Here is a 20867-nt window from a genome sequence, read left to right on the forward strand (position 1 = left end):
TTTGACGTTACCATAGTTTCAGTGATGTGCTAAATTGTGAATAGAATTTTTGCCATAACCCAGCAGTCCTAGGTGAACTTCCTAATCACCAGTTCCCTTGTCAACACTTGAGGATCTCTATCTGAAGTCATCTTGGGTTAATTCCACTCTTTGTCTCTGGCGCTCCCTTTGCTTGTACCTAGTGGCATTGCATCTGCTTTGTCTGTCCCGTTGTTTGTTGTGGCACTTGAGAGGGTGTAACCTCTTTCACAGCATCCGTACCACAAGAGACCCACGCGAACCAAAAAGACCAACACAGAAAAGTGCCTTCTATTGAGAGAGAGTTATGCTTGGAGAGAAGGAGAGAGGGAGGAGAGAGAGGAGGAGGAGGGAGTGGAGGAGGGAGTGGAGGAGGGAGTGGAGGAGGGAGTAGGCTAGCGGCATGCTTTCTTTGCACTGAGACACAAGGCAAAGTGGCACACGTAGAGGATTTGGGATCGCGAGTGGGAAGGTGCAGAAGGAGAGGAAGAGGGAAGCGGTAGGAAAAAAAAGGGGGGGAAGGGAAACAAGGAAGCGAACCCCAAAGGATTTAAAAAAGTGGATGCGGAGAGCGGAGATTTATCTGGCAGTGCAAAAGGGGTTTGTACTGAGGAATGTCACGCGGCAAAGGAAGCAGCTAACAAGGCAGGGATAAGCATGAGGAGGTCTTCTTGTGTGAGTATCATTCGCTCTGTTTTTGTTTTACAGGTAACACTTTATAATAATAACTACACCTTAATTAGCCTTGATATAGCATGAACAAAGACTTAATTCATAATGAACAAAGAGTTTAAAATCATACTGGCTTAATAACTACGTAATTATTACCCTAACTCCTAACCCCTTAATTAAGTGGTTACTAAGCCTGAATAATTCTTATATGAGGTTTTGTCAGTAGGTTTTAAGCTTGGTGGCAGAGCAGTTGCAGTTACATAGAAGATGTAAAGGAGCTTAAGAGTGGAAGAAAGAAGAAAATGAAACGAGGATGGATTGAGAGAAGGGATTAACGAGTCCGGATATACTGCAGGGATTTTCAAAGTCGGAGTTTGAGATTTCTTTTACCGTCTTGCTTATGCGCATCTCTGTGGCATCTGCTTCTACCTTAAGAATGTGTAAGAGCATATGGCTTGAGTTGTAGGTGCCGGCGTCTACATGATGAATGCGCGTGGTTTTATGTATATGTGGAGTTTCCCCTCGCTGCCTCTCTAAGTGCATGAGAGATGGAGAAGGGAGAGTGAGGAACAATTGTGCACAGGGACATGATTTACGACATTAGGGGCAGTTCCTGCTTGTTTCCTTGTCCTTGACACTGATTAGCATTGAGACAGCAGCGTGCCGGAGATGTGTGTGAACTGGTGTGATCAAGCATGACATTAATAGTGAAGCCTCAGTATGTTCATTCACTTTCTTCACTAAAGTGTTAGGGAAACACAATTAAATAAACACACTTTGTAGCCTATAGCTTGAATTCATATACATTACAAGGCAGTGTAATGGGACTCTGTTTGCATAGTCCCTCCAGTCTCTTCTCTCACTTATGACCTTCTGTGGACAGCTGTAGCATGTTGAAAAGCAAAAAAAAAAAAAACCTAGCTTCCTGTATCATCACTATTTTAATGCTGAACACACTCCTCCATTCACTTCTAGTTATGTCAAAGATGAGACTCGTGACTGTCCTTACGATACCATTTTTCACTTTTTTGCTCTGTGTCATGGGCGGTGACTTATTTGCTGATGTCAAGGCCTTTGTCACCGTAATTAACATGCACAGGACCCTTTCGGTGGTCCGCGGGGACTTGGCCCTAACACCTATCCCCACTCGATACATGCCATTTTGATGGATGGTCCCTCCCTCTCTCACTCTCGCACGGTTTGAGCTTGACCAGAGGTTTCTTGTGCTCTTCTCTAAGTCATCTAGTGTCTTCGTCAGCGTCTCCCATCCCTACATTATCCATCACTACCAGTACTGCGCCCTCACGCCTCATGTCAGGGTGGGTCTGCTCCCAAGGGTGCCCCCACAGTCTAAACAGTCATTATGAAGCAACTGTGTCCCCTTTCTTGTCCACTCACATGTCAAGCACGGAGATACCATAGTTCAAAAACGTATTTCTTCATCCACTTCCTTCCTACATTAGCATTGTTGGGCACACCTGCTGTAATCCCTGTCTTCCTGACGGATTACCCCTCCCATTCTGCCTATGGATTCCCGGCTTTTGCCCCGGTAGCCGATAAATCTAGTCCCAATAAAATCCTCCCTGTCCCAGGCAGTGTCAGAGCTGATACTGAAGTCCACTTATGGGACCGGGACAGACACAGTGGGACATGGGCGCAAGCAATGTCAACCTATGGCCTGGGCATCTGTCTATGCAAGTTTACAGAGAGTGTGTTTGAAGGCTCAAGGTCGGACCAGTGACTTATAAGGTGTACAGAAAGAATGATCTGTCCTAATAAGTTTCTTATCTTCCACATTCAAAGCACTGCTTAAACTAGAAAAATTGGAAATTATCTTATTTTGACCTACTTTTTCAAATGTTTTTTTCAATAGTAGATTTCAAAGGCAATTAGTCTGGTGGCTGAATATATTCTGCAATAGGTTTAGAATTAAAGCTATACTTTATGGCAGAGATCTTGTCCTCTGCATGATTCAGTTTAATTTATTCAAGATTAAAGATTAAAGATTTTAAAGATCCACCACCTACTATGTTTCAAAGTATGGCATTACTTAACTTATCTATCATCTATCAATTTCAAGCAATACAAGACTGTCTGGACCGATTATTACATCAATTTATGTGTTCCACCAGGTTACTGACTAAACCGATATTTGGAAGCCAATATCCGATCGATCAAATGTTTTTCTATCTGCGCCAATATCTGATACCAATATTGTGTCGGTGCATCTCTAATGGAGATAAATATATTTAATGCAATACTTTGAGACATTACAAGCAAAGCAACATGGAAGACAAGCATCTGATTGACCCTCCACCAGAAAAGTTATGTATATATTTTTCAGGAGATTTCAGGTGTATTTAAGAATTATGCTATAATGTTTGGGCTTTAAATGAACTGATACCCCATTAATGTCCCTCATGAAGAAATCATTTCATTCCAATAACCTGTTGCATATAGTTTACCAGAAGCTATTTATAGAAAATGAATTAGCAAGAATGTCACAGGATTGATTTTGTGTGGGAAGTCTGCAGGCCATCTCAGCGGGCTCCCTCCTTCTGACCAGTCAAGGGAATCCAGTTTTTCACTTTGGTCACTTGCCCCGATGTTTACACCTTCACAGAGTGGTCAGTGAGTGCTTTTATGCTTTTTTCTCATGCTTTGACTTTGATAATTATCACTGATGTATACCTCCACCTCATGCCTCAAGTTGGTGGCTTCAACATCCAGCCTCTACAGTAGAAGATACATAGTGCAGAAATAATACTGTAATATTTGAAGTATATGGGCCATTTGCTGTGGTGCTACTTGTGTTATAGTATGGTGAGTGTGTGTAGTGTGCATGCAGCTTATGATTAATAGCATGTGCTTCTAATTAGGTTGCATGGAGACAGTGTGATTCCCATTGCTCTGTGCTTTGTGCTTTAGACTAAAACTCGCGGGACACCAAATCCTGTCCCATGAATAGATGTGTTATAAATATGACTTGAATGATACTAGTGATGTTTTTTTTTACTACTTAAACCCACAGTATGTAACTTTTTAGCCTAATAGACTAAAAAAGCTAGTTTCTTTCATTTTGATTGTGTTTATTGCACAAAAACATGTCCTTACTGTGAGAACAACGACTCTTATTTGGTTTGTTAATGGAACTACTTTTGTACTTTTGTATGTGGCACTTGGTTGCTATGCTGACAAGTTGATGTGAAGTTTTATTCGTCAGTTGCTGGTCTGTTTTGGGAGACAGGCCCCAGTGAGTTGAGACTGCTGTTGTTTTGCTCTTGTTCTGATGTGGGTTACAGCCTACAGTAGTTCTTATGTTCAGAAAATAAACAAACAGACGAAATTTGGTATATTTCCTTACACTAGAATGCTACAGTATGATGTAAAAAATACATAAAATCCCTTCGTTCTTCTCTCTATCCCATCCAAACCCTTGCGTTACTGTGCATTTCTACAGTTTGCCCACCCACCATCATTGCACCGTTAAATGTGTGTTGATATATGGACTGTTGACATGCTGTATGTAAGTGTGTTTTGCCTACTTAGCGCCTTGCCCCGCCCTCGTCTCATCTGCCTCCGCCACTCGCTCAGAACTGGGTCACAACGCCATAGGAACATAAACCTCAGCTGTGTGTGGATTTTCTCACAATTTACAGAGTCAGTTTTGTGAAATGGTGTGTTTTTTGGCAGAGCGGATGATACAAATTGAGGTGTAGCAGGAAATAACATCAGCTATCAGTTTCAATCATTTCAGTTCAAACTAGCTGCCAATTTCATCCCCATTCAAGTGCCCTAAGCCATCCCTGCAATTTGGTACTCAACTGTTGTGCAACCACGTCTAATAATTTATGTAAGACAACCAGCACTATCTTCTAAAGCATTTTGAAATACAGTAAGTGTCTTCTGGATAAGGTACACCATAGACACACCTACACAACGACTGTGTTTTTTTGAAAGCTCTGAGTTTAACCTTCAAGCCATCACAACTGCAACAACTAATCCGATTATTTAATACAATTAAGTTTTATTTATGTAGCACGTTTAAAAACAACTTCAACAGCTTAAAGTGCTTTACACAAAGAGTCAACAACAAGAAAACAAATATACAGATAATAAAACACCAAGATATCCTGTCTAGCTAGTATTAAATGCCAGGGAGAAGAGGTCAGTCTTGTCTTAAAGTGTGTCGTAAACTGTGCAGATCTGACAGACATAGGGCGCTGTTCCATAGTCTGGGCACTGCCACAGAAAAGGCTCTGTCACCTCTGGTGGCCAGCAGATTCATTGTGATTATTTGAACTATGTGGTGACTGGTTGATAATCCTTACCCACTCCCTGCTGTGTGTTTGTCCTTTGTTGTTTATATGTGTAGTTGTCCAATAATACATGTTGTTCTGCCAGGGACTTTTTGGCCAGTTCATGTTTGTAAATGGGAACTAGTTCGCAAATATTGTACTTTGTTAAATAATATTGAAACAAAATAATCGTTGTCTGACTCTTGCACAGTGTGCTGAGAATCAGTTACTGTCACAAAACTGTAATTCTCAATACTAAGAAAAATACATTTTGCGGTTTTCCAGAATGTCCGTTCTTGTGTTAAATGCTCTTTATTAGTAGATGCAAATAAAAAAATTAAAAAAATCAACACATAATTGATTATCAAAATAATTGTTGCTCATAATTGGCCAATGTTCACCTGGCTCAGCATCTGGCTGTGTAACTGGTGCCATGATCTGTTTATATTTCATGTTGCAATGGTTCATCAGTGTTTATGCGTAGGACTATGCTGTTTTGTTGCCTGTGATATGATGGGGGGCGGGGCTGCACCTCTGGTCCGAGGAGCTGGTTTCTCTGTTCATCTTGGGGCTGTAAACGTGTTTACGGTGTGAGGGGTAATTACGCTCAGACGGCCCACATTAAAGGTAATGGCCGTGGGGCATGACTAATTCAGCAGGTCGCACAGCGCTCCAGTCTCCACTGTCACCTCGCCTTTAACTACTATGAGAAGACGGAGGGGGGCAGTTCTTCCCCCTCATTATTTAACTACACTATTCTGAATACACTACTATTATTGGTCATTATGGCCGTGATATTGAGTGCACTGGTGTATCCACAGTGTATCCAGGCCAATCTCGGATCATTTCTGAACAGTTTAATTACTTGTCGTAATATGTGATTTCTCTGTTATTCCTCCTAGGGTGAAGTCATATTTGGTTGACTTCTACAGTATTTAAGCAGGATGCCCTCCCTGATTTGATAAACATCTTTATCGTTGCCTGAGACAATAACACTTTTCATGCTTTCTTACTGTGTATTCTTTATTTACTGTATTTATTCAAACAGGACAGATAATGAACTGAAAGCACGTCCTTGCATTGTGTGTTCTCACCAGACAGTGCAATACTCAGAACATTAGTGCGCAGAAATACCCATTATTTTGCTATTAAGTCCTTTAAATAAGAGGCTTTTACATTAGATTGCATCATTTAGTTTAGTTACTTAAGTGTACAATATCTGCTCTTCCAAACACTTTTCAGCACTGACTTCAGCATAAAGTCTAACTCGTAAAGATATGTAAATGCACAAATGCAATTCTCCTAATGGCTCCTTTTTCCAAGTTTGTTTTTTAAAGTAATAAACATAACACAGTGAAACTTTTGTCTAGCTATTGTCCCTCTCAGCAGCTATAGGAGGAGCAGAGCTAGCATTAAAGCATCACTTCTGATCACACAGGCTCTCTCTGCAGCTCTGCACACTGTAAATGAACAGCCTAGTAAAAGTAAATTGCTTTTACAGTGGTTTCCTGTGTTTTGTCCAACTGTCCGACATAGCCCATTTCCCATTACTGTAAACCACAATCAGGTCCTTTTATGGGCACATTTTATCAGCACATTGGGTGTTGTTTTTTAACCGCCTCTCACTAAAGTGCTTATTGAGTTTGATCTATAATGGGTCTAAAATGAAACGTGTTTGGAGGAGTACATGCAGATTATGAGGACCCAGGAGCAGAAGCACAAGTAATATAGATGCATTGGTTCATAGACAGCTCAAATGCTTCTTCTTCATCACTTTGTGTCTTTTTAACAGTCCTCGAGGGTACATTTTATTTCAATTTCTATAAATATACCCATAATTACTTTAAATGTTACACTTTTGTCACTGTAATACCCGTATAGTATAACTGATTGTGTTTTAAAGTCAGACTCAAGCTATTTTGATGCAATTACTGGGGATGATATGATGGCGTTTAAGCAATCCATCCCAGAAAGTAAAACTAACATATTTCTAAATATAACTAGTGCTGCAGGTGCTTTGCTATTCTCTTTACAAAGCAATGAAAGGGTTTTCCTCTGACTCTCTCTCTCTCTGCCGCAGCTGTCACACCTCCGCCTGCGCACATACACTGCTCTGGATCAAACTCATATCCACTGTGGCCCCGAGCCAAAGTCACAACATGTCAAACTACGGCCCAGTAAACGCTTCCAACGCGATCAATAAGAACTATGACACAGTCCATGGACACACACCTGGAGCTTTCTGCTGACTCCAACACATTCACACGGCTATTGTTCTACAAACGTAGTTTTTGAATCAAAAGACTGAAGGCAATAGTTTAAATAGTATGAGGTAAAGCACATTTTTTGCTTCATATGGATTAGTTACTTTTTTAAATTTTCTAATTAAAAACAAAACAAATGGCTTTTTGTATTAATACCCTGTCATTTACAAATAGTCAACTTTGTTCCTCCAAAGTCTGAACTTTGCTTAAAACCACATGCTTTTACTGACAGAGGTTTGGCTGTAGACCTGTAGACCTCGCCATTAAAAATGCCCAAACAAGTTGTCAAAATAACTAATCTTGATGTAAATTAGTTTAATTGCAGAGCCTGACCTCCATCAGAAATGCACCTTTTTATTATGATAATTGGCCACATGTTGTTGCACTTCTTGTGAGTAAAAATCATATTTAATGTATTCTATAAACCTTGTTTGACCTGTTTTAGCACTACTTTAATCCTGACATTGTGCTCATTCAGACCTATTGATGTAGTTTCTGCTTTAGTCTTTGCTTTCATGTGTTATCAATGATTTCATCTTGGTTTACCCCTGGTGTAGTGCTTCAGTGATTTATAATAGTCCTGGGTTTGTTGTCGTGATTTATGATTTTTAACTCTGCATATAAAATTATTACTGTGCTATAAACAGTCATTGAGATTCAGTTGTTTCTAATTGTCATTGATATGCTTGGGTGTTTTTAATAGGGAGGTCTACAGCCAGTCCTCTGTCAGTAAACACCTGTGGTTTGGAGAAGAGTACGACTTTGGAAGAAGAAACTGAACAATTTTTAAATGGTAACAAATGTACGCAGAGGAGGGGTGAGGAGGGTTGAGTGTCTTGTCCAAGAACACAACAACAGCATTCATCTGTGGGAGCTGGAATCGCACCACTAACCTGGATGTGACCACTGAATCAATGATGTTTATGTTGAAAGCGGGATTTGAACTGCCAACCTTGAGATCACAGGGCAAACACTCTTAACAACTGAACTACTGTTATCCTGAAAAAGAAGAAGAAAATGGACAATTTTTGTGTCAAATTGGACTGGTTAAAAGTCCATAATAAGGCAAAATAAACAAGAAATTGTGGTCAATCAATCAATAGACAGAAAAAACACATGACATCACATGTTTTTCACACGCCGCTCTTTCTGCTGACTCCCACAAAGCACTGCAGGCATTTCCAATCAGCATTAGCCCGGGACATTAGCATATGTAAGTGCATTCGTATATATACTGACTGAGACTGTTGGATAATGGAAGTGTGTGTGTGCAGTGACAGATGGTGTGGCGCTGGTGAGACGTGGAAAATAAGGATGAGTTCACATCACTGCATCATAAAAAGAGTTTTACTGCTCAGTATCAAGGCGGTTTACTTTTACGAGTCCAATTTAGCTCCTGAAAACTCACAGTCAAGGTATCAACCATAAATATTAATGATGCTTTATGGTTATAGGAGAAATTAGGCAACATTTTTACAGTACTTTTTACGAGTGCAAATTTGAGCTCAGGCTTTTTTTGTGTCTTATTATGTGCTATTAGTAAAATGCTGGAGTCCAAAAGTGTAGTTATAGTGACAACAAAATCCTGATTCAGGACCACATAGATAAAAATATAATCCAATAATATAATGTAATACCGGAGCTTAATCAACATTTTTTCGATATAAAAGAGGTTCTGCTTGATTTGGACAATACACAGCTCCAGTATTTAGAGGACAAATTATCCCAGTGATTTTCAAGGGCCAAAATTATTAGTTGTAATCAAAGTTAATTGCTCAATAATTACAGGCTAGAAGTGAGATTATCATGCATTACGCACAACAGTTTGGTGCTAGTTTCAGTTATCTTTTGTGACTTTGCTTTCACTCTGAATGGATACTGTGTACTTTGTATGCATTAACCAAGAGGAAATTAAGCTCCGGTTATCAATTATGTATTTTGGTGTATTTTAAAGTACTCTTCACTGTATCTGTGATTGTAGTAGTAATTGTAGTTGCAGTTGCAGTTGGAAAGACTCAGACAGACACAAAAGAAAAGTATTACTAAGCTTTATTGAATGAGTATGAATCTTTTGGGTCTCATATCCCCATCCCCCATAGCCCCAGGGTGATGACATTTAGGAGATGTCTTCACCCTGGGGCTTGGACACTGGAGGTGGTAAAGGTGAGGCTGAAGCGAGTGGAGGGGATGGTGAGATGATGGGAAGCCAAGGGGGTGCTGAGGAGGAGCTGGGGTTTGTGGGATTTGGGACAAACTGAAGTGGCCCTGCTGGGGGTTTAAATTGGACAGACTGGGCACCGATTGAACGAAGAGGAAGTACGGCGAGCAGTGTGGAGGAGTAATAGGAGTGAGGTGAGGAAGGCTGAGTTTATGCTAACAAATATACTTTCATGTTTGTAGTTAGTTACTAATGTACTTTTCTTTTCTATTTCAAAACCATAATTGTGTTTAAGGCCTATCATTGAAATAACAACATATTGAATTGAATTGACTTTTACTTTTTATTTTAAGGTGCACTAGGTAATGTTTCACCTCCATAGAGACAATGTTTTTACTTTGCAATATTTCGCAGTATGCCATTAAACGCATCTATCTTGCGTTTGATTTCTTCAGTAAGATTGTGTCTTGGTCCCAGTTTGATGTTGGTTTAGTCCTGATTTTTGTTTGGTCTTTTCTTGAAAAATATATATTTATATTTTTCACTTCTCCACAGATCTGACCTGTTAATTGGACAGATTTTGAAGCCATGTGTGTAAGATTCTAGGCAAAGCAATAATGTCTCCATGGTAACAGCAGGTGGCAAACGCTCTACCAGAAAAGTGACACAGTGCATCCTTAAGACCAGGTTTCTTCTGGCCTAAACCTTTTGGCTTAATCTCAAATGAATAAAACCCTTTGATTTGTTACCACAGTGGATTCCGTGCTACATGGTAAAAGCTAATCTTACTACTCTACTACAGAGCGAGGTGCAGGTGATGTCAGAGGTGCAGTTGCCGTTGGTTTCGTGTGACTTTCGTTCTCAATAAACCGTCTTCAGTCGTGACCTGGTTTAATCTCTGGAGGTGAGCGTGCCTCGTAGCCATCAGGATCAAAGACACAGCGGTGGTGGTGGGTTATTCATCCCTCCCTTTTCAATTCAGCAAATATAAGAGCACACACAATGATCAAAAATACGTCTTTCTCTGTTGCTTTTATCTTTTTTTAACTGTTACTTTAAAATCCCTGTTACCTTTTGATTTTTGGCCCTGTACAGCTGCCCACATCTTTTGCCAACTCTGTCCATCTTATTCACTGCCAAAAAGTCCTCCTCCCACTCAGGCTCTTGTCCATCATGGCTCCTAACTTCCTCTTTTAATTTTGTTATTTCTGGCCATGATCTAGGTCCAGTACTTATTATAGTCTCACATGGACACTTTTTCTGTCTAAAACTGTATTAGATGGAAAGGCATTTTGCACAAATTTCACACCAAACTTTGGAGGAGTCACACTTAAGTTGGCAAACTGCAAATGCTACAAGTTTTGGCACTAGGAAGTCAAAGATTTTGAGCAGCCATGTCAAATTTATGAAAGTTCACTCTGGCAACTTCTCAGTGGTAGTGCTTATGTAGTGAAATTTATACTTTTTTAGTTTTGACAGTTTTGCCATGTTTGAAGGTGATAATGTATAATTGAGCAAATAATGTGTTTTTTACATTAAGACAACTGGAAATCCAAGTTCTTCCAATTACAACTTAAGATGCAAATGAACTGACTTTGTAGTAGTAATTGATTAAATCCTGTCTCTTCTAACAAAGACTCAGAGACGGACTCATAGACTTATAGACTCATGGAGCGAGGCTGTTGAAGGTAACACCCCTTCCAGGCTGCAACGCTGATTTACTGGGGATCAGGCGCTATTGCAATTTGGAGCAACCTTGGGTAAAGAAGGTGTCTAATTTGCCTGTTATTAATGTTCAAAGCTTGATTTACGAACGCAACAGCAAAAATAAATATCATGATCGTGTAAAGGAGGTTAATATGAACAGACCAAAAAGACGACGGGGTGACAGTTTTTCAGTGTAAAGTGAATTAAAGAGTCGATGGAGCCAGAAACGCGCCTATGCTCATTCCCTATTTAAATGTGGTGGCTAGGCAAGGTATTTGTATAGCACAATTCGTAAACAAAGTAATTCGAAGTGCTTTACAGAATAAGAAGACGTCAAAATCACAATTTCACAACAAATCAAAACATAAATAATCAGAAATAATCATCATAAAGTGAACATTAAAAGAGAAGAGTGTAGGTTAACAGGTTAGCTCTGTCCAGTTATATATACAGTCTATGATTATAATATAGAAACTTAACTCTAATTATATTTAAGACCAATTTTGACATATTTATTAACTGACATGCGGCAACTCACACATATATTTACTTAATTGACCTAATTTCCTAAACACATGCCTGGATATAGAGAGGACTTGGCCACAACCTCATGAGTCATTGCATCATAATGGCAAGTAAAAAATACCATTGATACTAGATCAGACTAGAGACATTCTAAGTAACTGCAGAGTGATGCATCAGGATTTGGGTATTTTCACTTAAAAACCTGAACATTGAGGTGAAGCTCATCTGTCCTCATCATTTTTTGGCAGTTACATTCAAGACTCCAGGAATCCAAGTCAGAGTAAATGTGTGGGCGACCAGTGAAGTTTTTGCAGTGAAGATTCATTGAAAAAACATATCAGTTGATGCTCATTTGCACAAACACATTCAAACCTTATGCTAAATAGATCATCAGGAAATCAAAGCTTGTCGTTGTTTAAATGAGTCCTTTTGATAGTGCTGCTGCCTTTGTAGTCGAGCTAAATGGGAGAGATGTAGTTGATACGGATCAGACTTTGTTCTCTTCAGGGGCTTCTTGTGTCGCGCGTCAGAGGAGGTGAGAGCGGCAGATTAAAGACAAGCGCAGAGATTTAGAGGCGCAGGATTGAATGAGACAGGGGAATAGTCTGTGTTCATTTGAATGTAGATATGTTTAAAACAGTGAGGGTGTGCTGCGATTTTGGGAATGGCGTGCATGGATTTGGTTGAGAATTCTATTTGTCTTATTCACTATGCTACGCAGACATGCCCGAATTTCCACTTATTTTATTGCAAAAATACCTTCAAAAACATGTATTCGTACTGTAAGCAAACATGTGTCTGAACTGTAACTTGGCCTGGTGGTGCCACTATCTTGTCTCAGTGGAGGCAGAGAACATTAATGTCATACTGCAAAACAATAACATCTCCATGGAGACTGTAGTTGTCAGGCCCTTCAATAGAAAAGTTGCTTAGTGCACTCATAAATTGAGTTTGTTCTGTCATTTCTGGTTGTCAGGATTCTGAACTATGGAAGCATTAGACTTTTTATATTTCATCTGTGCAACATCTGACTTTAGCTTATTTTGATTGTACTACTAATATAGAGAAGCTGCAATGGTGTTTAGCTGCATAATAATGAGGTACTAAAAATCAAATAAAAATTCATTCTGACAAGTCATCTTTTTTTAAGTTCTGTAGATTTTTCATGGGATAATAACTTGGTTACTTGTTACACTGTTACACTTATGCATGCATAAGTACATATTTAAAAACCACATCCCTTTGCTATTACTGCAGGCTGCAATCACAATCAAAATCAATCAATATATTTTAATGATCACTATTAGTCACCAATGACAACCTGCAAACTGACACTTTTTCCCATTCAAGATCTAATTTCACTAGCAAGCATATATATAGATGATATGAATAAATGTGGAGGTTAGGTAGAGACTCAGGATGGGAGCTCGGTCCCAGGCGGTCAGCCCAACCGATTCAGGAACACCCCTCTCTGTAGATGTTGAGATCTTCGGGGTGAAAGATGAACAAGAAGTACGGGGTGGGAGGGAGGGGTTGCGAGGGCCTCTGGGTAATTAGAGGAATGGTTGAGGTGAGCTGTGGTTTGCTGAAAGGAACAGGAGGCTGAGCCATGGTCCTGCTCCTGAATCTCATATCATATTAACTCCATATTTTGTTAATCACTAGGGTAACAGTCCGAACTTTTCTTCATTCTGAAACCTATGGATAGTTATGGACTTCTGCAAACATTTTCCCAATACACTGTACTCAATACTTAACCTGAACTGTTTTTTTTCTCCTCTCCTTCTCTTCCTTTGCCTCCATCACTTTTATTGGATCCAGAGAAAGGTAACTACTTCCTTTACTCTTCATTTCAAAACACTGTTCATCTCATCTGTGTCTGTAAACCTCCACATTTTGTGTTGAGTAATCCTTACTCTTTACTGTATCATTGCAACAATGAATTCCCACATCACAGATGTTAAATCACACTTTGACCACTGGCTATTTCCTGTTGAGAATTGCTTGCTGTTTTATGCCATTTTGATCCCACAGTGAGAGCCATAAAAGAGCCATTTGTGTAGCGTTTGCCAAGGCCACTCATGCTGGTCGGGTGACACAGGGCTTAAATGTCCCTGAGCAGAGAGCGAGATGCTGTGTACGCTTCAGTAATATCCAACCACACACATTTGTCCTGCCTGGCCACAGTCGGGAGCGTTATCGACCCCAAAAGTGAGCACACAATTAGGCAGAAGAGACAGCCACACAAAGGGATCATAAACACTAAGAGCTAGTTGTGATTAATGTAATATTTCGGTTTGTGCATGAAATTACTGAGCAGCTTTTGAAGCACTAAAACTTAAGCTCTTCTGTGCCTTACCTCTTACAGAGGTAGAGAGAAAATCTATTTACATATTGGGCTCAAACAAGGACCAAGCCAGGATTGCTGTGAACGCACCATTAATTTGATCCTCTTCTAGTCCTGGTTAAGTACTGATCCAGTCCAGGTTTTGTCCCACTTTAGTCACAGTTTGTTTTTGTTTTTTTGCAAGTATAAACACCCTGTATTAGTAGTGGTTGTTATAGTAACAGTAGGTCTAATTAGTGGTTTTAAGTAGTTAAGTAGTAATAATGATAGTTGTGGTAGAGATTACTTGTAGGTGTTGCACTGAAAAAAGCACTAGCAGTAATAACATTAGTAGGAGTAGGAGTAGTAGTAGTAGTAGTAGTAGTAGTAGTAGTAGTAGTAGTAGTATTTTCCTAAAATAAGTAGGAAGAAGTGGTGGAATTTTTGTTACTTAAGTAAAATTACAGATACCAGAGCAAAAAATCCTAAAGTAAAAGTTAAAGCAAAAAAGAAAAAAATTGACTTCAGTAAAATTATTAAAGTACCTGTTTAAAAATGTTCTTAACAAGTTAAAAGTAAAAGTACTTCACACAAGTGTTGTTAATTAGTAGTAGTGTTGTAGTAGTGATATTGATTTACATTTTTTTTTTTTTACATATTTTGGTCAACTACAAATCAATTCCTTAATTTTTCTTATGATTTTTGTGTATGTATTTTTGTTTGCTCTAAGCTTGAACTTGAAACCTTTAGTCAGGGAGTTACCACGTACATGGTAAAAAAAACAAAACCCTCAAATCATATGAAAAGTACTTTTTACTTTTCAGTCCAGAAAGTACCTGCTCTGAAATGTAGTGAAATAAAAAGTATCCACTGTAAAAAATACTTAAGTAAAGTACAGATACCTAAAAATTCTAAATGAGTATAGTACTTTACTACTTTTTTATCTTCCACTACTGGTAGTTTCCTAAAATAAGTGACAACTATAACAGTAAAAGCACCGTTGTAATAAGTGTTGAATTATCATAATATTTTTAGCAGCAGTACTTGCCAAACATTTCTTGTTTTTTTTAACATTTGAGCCTATAAAGAGTTTGTAGCTTTGTATAGCTCTCCCAAGTGAGCATATGATTTCTCCTCCTGCTCATTTTGCACTTGAAAGACGTATTGTGCTTGTGTCTGCTCTATAGTTATAATGTATGACACCCGTGGATCATTATGTTATCATTTGCATATTCATTCAATATTCATCTAAAACAACTACTACACGATGCTGCCGAATCCTGCGTGTATCACCGAGTAAGAAAATAAAATTTTAGAATGAGTAGTAAGTACGTCACAGTGGGCGTGTACTGGTGGCAGTGAAAACGGGAAATGATCAGCTTGAAAATAAGTGATTAAAGATCACTCAAACATGCACGAATCACTCCAAATACAACTTTGGATGGGTACATTTTTGAGCAGAAACAACTGTAATATGTTTAAAAGCTCTAAAAAGTTGATTTTGTGTATTAGGTTTGCTTTAAGGGTTTCAATATCATCCACTGATTAATGAAGTTTCACTCAGTTAAACCTTCCAGAAGTTTAAAACCTCTTACATACAATTATTTGCTCAAGAGAAAATGAAATGTATGAAAGAACCATTTACAAGCCATAGTTTATCCTACAATCATGTTCAAACTACTGCACATGACACTGGATGTAAATGCAATTTGCTGTGAATGCACTTGGTGGCAGCTTTAGGTGTAATAAAATTAAATGAAGACGCTTATACATAGCCATAACCACTATATACGAGATGAGGAAAAGCTGTGAAGTGGAACAAATAACAATATCGCTATGCAAACACACACTTAAAGATGCATTAGGCTTAGTAATGATCTGTCCCTGTTATTCTCAATTCATTTCATTTGTTCAGTGTTTTTTTCTAAATGATAAATGCTGTGTTATTAATGTAGTTTGTATTGGTTTCAGGGACTTTGCCTACGTGGCGCGGGACAAGAACACGCGGGTGTTAAAGTGCCACGTGTTCAGATGTGATACGCCGGCCGCCGCCATCGCCACCAGTCTCCACGAAATCTGCACCAAGGTGACACTGTTTGTATATTTAGGATGTCGTACAAGCGCGGGAATGGGATTTATTTAAGGGATAGGCTATGCTCAAGTGGAGTCATTGCATTTTAAGACCCGCTGGTTTGCAATTGAGACTGGAGGACAAGGCAAGATTCAATGGTAGAATTGCCTGCTGAACTGTAAAACTGCAAATATCTTAGTATGAAATGTGGTTTATATCTCTGTAATTACGGGGCCAATCCAAATGAAGCAAAATGAAGCAAAAGGGACACAAAGGTCTTCTCTGTCAGCACAAATAAATGTTAGCGAGAGAAAGTGGAATTCTGTCAGCAGGAGAAAATTATTTGTGAATATGCTTCGCCACGCCTTTTTCAGTTCTGGTGCTGCTCTGGTAAGGGACTGGTTTAAATGTGTTAGATCAGACAGAAGTGATCATTCTTCTGAGGAACTACAGGGACATTTAAATCAGTCTTGGCGATGTTTTTTTCATCATTGCATCAAAAAAGATACAGTTAGAGTCTTGAATATTGACATGTCACATTAATATCATTACACACTGATATCACAAGTTTATAACCCCAATCAGGGGAGTCGACAGGGGGGACAAAGGGGTCTGTTATTCTGGGGCCTAGATTTGAACCCTCTTCCCATTCATTTATATTCATTTCTGACAGGCCTGGATCCAATCATTAACAAAAAATATTTAAATTTAAGTTTCAATATTCAACATCTGACCACTCAAAAGAGATACATATAATTAATTACAGCCTCAATTTGTCAACACCCATAGATAGGCCATTGCACTCTATTTGAAATCATATTATCTGTATCTGGGAACACATTTATTCCTTAGCTAAAGTGTCCCAGCACTGTACAATTGCGACAGAGTATGTGCTTGTCAGTGTCACCAGGCAAGCAACCTTATTCTCCTCCAGTACTGTGTTGTTTAAATGAATGTTTAAAACTTAGTATAGTGTGTTTGCTCTGATTCTATATTATGTTTTGATCACATCCGTTGAGAGACGAGAGATTAGTGGTGCAGATATCGAGCCATTTGCAGTGCGGAGATAAGATTTGGGTTATAGGAACATAAGTTTATGAACTCTCTGAGGGGCAAAGACACAGTTTTGTTAAGTGCACCACAGAATGCACTTAAGAGAAACCTTCCATCCTTTAGGCCCGCTCTGACCTTGGAAGATCTACCTGCACAAGGCTCTATTCCCTTTGAGGCACATTGACCTATTTACCGATACAGACTATATGTGTTACTTATTATCTGAAGGGAAAATGAGTTGCTGAATATTTTTACTTTAGTACTAACTTAATTCCTGACTATTTTAATACAGGCTTGTCAGATTAAAAAGGGTAACTCTTAACCTAGTAAAAGTCGATGATGGGCCATAGTATTAATAGAAGTGGCATTTCACCATAGCCAGCATTAGATTGTTTTTTGTGTTTTCATTCTGGAAAAGTGGTTATGCAACATTTAAAAACCCCACACGCTTCATTCAGGGTCTTAATTTTTCAAATAAATACAACAAAGTACAGCAAAGTGGGTGAGGTTAGGGGATCAGTGAAAACAAGATTTTTCTCTGAACACTAAAGCCTTGAACGCTGGACAAAACAAGCATGAGTCATTAAAAATACAACTTTGAGTAAGCTAATGGTGAGGGACAAAGATAAAAAGCTCAGTATTAGAAGCCATGTTGTAACTATTGTGAATGTGTTGACTTTATTCCGCCACTTGCAAATGTAACTAAACTGTGCTTTCTTTGTTGTGGAGTAGGTAGATTTGTGAGAGTTCATATGCACGAACAAGTCAACACTGCACTGCTTCTCTGGGAGGATTTAGGCTTTGTAGTCCATATATAACTTATTTACTGTCAAGATCAGCAGCTCCGTGCAAAATAACACAACATGAGTGATGATGGCTGATGGAGTAAGGTGAATACTAGCAGATGATAAAAGTAATTTTAACTGAAACTAAAGGTATAAAGCAACACATTCATGGACTTAACTGACTTATCCTTGTGTAATGCCATCTACTGAAGTAATAGTACTGAGATTGGCTGCACTTGTTTGACCTCTACTCATAACTGTACAAAGTGACTGCAGTTTGAGTGTGATTTGTCTCCTCTGCAGCAGATAAACTCAGTGACCTCAGTTTTGCAGCTGCGCTCCTCCGGCTCTGTTAGCTCTCTGTTAGCGTCCTGTTAGCACCCGTGCATGCTCCTCTTGTATGCTCCCCCGTGAACTGAGCTGCGGACTCACCACTGCCTCTGATTAATGACACCCACAATTAATCAAGTGTCTGGAGCAGGGGCCACACTCACTGCAGAGACACACAGGACAGACGGGCCAAAGACATATATCAGCACGAAGGTTCGGACAGTTACAAAAGAGAGGCTATGGAGTGAGAGGAGTTTTAGGTTAGCTATTGTCCTGGTTTGGTCCTGTTCTAGTCCTGGGTAATGATGATGGTCTAGTTCAAGTTTGGTTTCAGGTTTAGCCCCAGTTTTGACCTAACTTTGATGCAGTTAACAACATAGCTTTAATGTACAAAAAGTCATGTTTAAAACTTAGAAAACTACAAAGGTTATAAAATAAAAATTATAAAAATACTGTTACTAAGCACTGCACCAGATTTTTATTGTCCTAAAAAATCTGGAAAACCGAACTAGTTCATTTTAAACATTCTGCAGTGGTCCAAAGTTATTCCTCACTTACCTCATGCATTCTGAATATCCTAATTATTCACCACGATGAGTTTATAAGTGCTGTTCACAACTTTTAGAGACCATAACAGCATTTTGCCATCATGGTAAAGCTAGCAACAACTAGCATGCTAATGCAAATTTCCTTATTATCCAACAATAAAATGCTTTATAATTACAAGCAGCTATCACACAGTGGGTCATGTTTTGACCTCAAGCTGCTTGGGGTGGGTAAATAGGGTACACACCCTTTAACAATTTAATTTGTTTTTTGTTTGTTAGTTTTTTTGTTTTTTTATGTAGACAGTGATCCTCTTCACTAGTGTCATTCTTCTAAGTTACTTCATAGGGATTCATCACCTCGGGAATTGTTAGGGATTGTACTGTCTCATCTTTTTTTCAGAGGGTTTTAGACATCAGAGATACAAACCCTGGTGTTATGCACATGAATTACCTGGACTCAGATTGTCTAGTTCAGGGGTAAAGGCTGTTTCCATTTAGTCATCCTTATGTTGTGGGCAGTTTTGTTCAAAAAGCAGTAACATTTTATTTCTAAATTATTGGTGTATCACCACTTTTTCCAACTTTCATGTTTCTTTTATGTTTTTTTATGTTTATCTAGATTATGGCTGAAAGGAAAAGTGCCAAGGCTGCAGCAGGCAGCTCCTCCCAGACCGGCTCAGATGTACCACTACAAGGTAAAACAAAATACACAATTCACAAAATACACTTTCTTTCTTTCTTTGGATCTGTTTTTGTTTTCCTATTTTTCCCTTGTGTGGGAATTGGATTTGTCAGCTTCATGCTATCTCTGCCCACTGTGGCTTCCTGTCTCACGTTACATTGTTTATCCCTGTTTAAAAGCACATAGGTTTTCCTTAAAAACATTTTATCAGCTCAAAACCCACTGGGTGCATGTTGTTAATAGAAAAGATAGTGACAGTTTTTGCATCTGCAACATACAGATGATGGTGACTGCAGAGAAAATCTAGTATGCTTTTGTTCCTCTTGGTCCCAGGTAATTACAGGAGGAAAATACACAGGGACTATTCCTTTTTCCTGTGAGTTCAACTAAAGCATGTAGAATTTGCTGAGTACAAGCGAACACCATGCATCAGAATATAAAAGGCCTACAGTACAGTTATTCACTTACGACATGGGCAAACTCATTAAAATCCAATTACCGGTATGTTTTTTTCTTCATTATTAAGCATTTTTTCTCTGGTGCGACTTGTACTCCGGAGCAACATATAGTCCGGAAAATACGGTAGTGTTTCTTTGAGGTAGTGTTGAGGAAAACAGCCCTTTCCTCTCGTGTTTATTAGTTTCTGCTAAGACAAAGAATAACCTTGACCCAGAGATTAAATTCAAGAAGAATTTACTTAATCAACCAGTAAAGAGCAATACTTGTACAAGGAGTCTGTGTAACTGACATTCCCAGGCAGAGACTGAATGTTTACGCCTGAGTTTTATATGTATACTATAGTTGGAGGCAGCATGGTTTAGACCTCTTCGTTGGTGTACAGGCCAGCCAGGCCCCTTGGCATGTTGTATAAGACTGTGACGAGCATCCTGGGGGGGGCATATTTTGCTGGCTTGACCAGGATGACGAGTCATGAGTCAGCACATGCCTATCAGTAAGCCATTGCCCTGCTTAGTTATTTGATTAGCTATATAGATAAATATAAAATACCTTGTACATGTCCTGAACATATATCTGTCACACAGCTGTAATCTAGTCCACGTCTTCACATGAGCACTGCTACAATAATGAACTATAGCAATACAATAGTAAACTATAGCAGTGTCTATGCAGAATAGCTAAGCATAGTTATTTACCCTAACAGTAGGGCTACCACTTCTTACAGTGCGTGGCGTCCCAACCTCAGCATCAAAGCCTTTATCAGAGTAACATGTCTGGTGCAGTGTGGTTTAGACATAGACCTCATTGATCTGCAAGGAAATTCCTTTATCGTGGTAGCTCATTTGCACATTAAAAAATGCTTGAAACACTGGTACCAGAATAGGGCAGAAAAGAGTAAATGAGATTATGTTAAATATGTGTTCTGTTTCTAGTGGTGGAATTTAACAAAGTAAAAGTAGTACCTGTACCTT

At 39.0% G+C, this 20867-nt stretch overlaps 1 protein-coding gene across 3 annotated transcripts in view; it reads left to right on the forward strand.

Moving 5' to 3' along the window:
* The window catches only part of LOC117377882 (amyloid beta precursor protein binding family B member 2), a 42350-nt gene that overhangs the window by 16284 nt on the left and 5199 nt on the right, over positions 1 to 20867 (forward strand). For 2 of the 3 annotated variants that reach the window (XM_055224855.1, XM_055224856.1), the window contains exons 9-10: positions 15940 to 16054; positions 19375 to 19450. In XM_055224855.1, coding sequence (XP_055080830.1) covers positions 15940 to 16054; positions 19375 to 19450 — 191 coding nt within the window. Of the gene's footprint in view, positions 1 to 452; positions 694 to 15939; positions 16055 to 19374; positions 19451 to 20867 lie in introns of those variants that run through there. The other variant, XM_055224857.1, reaches the window with a different exon arrangement.

Source organism: Periophthalmus magnuspinnatus, chromosome 10, assembly GCF_009829125.3.
Source record: "Periophthalmus magnuspinnatus isolate fPerMag1 chromosome 10, fPerMag1.2.pri, whole genome shotgun sequence".
NCBI lineage: Eukaryota > Metazoa > Chordata > Actinopteri > Gobiiformes > Gobiidae > Periophthalmus > Periophthalmus magnuspinnatus.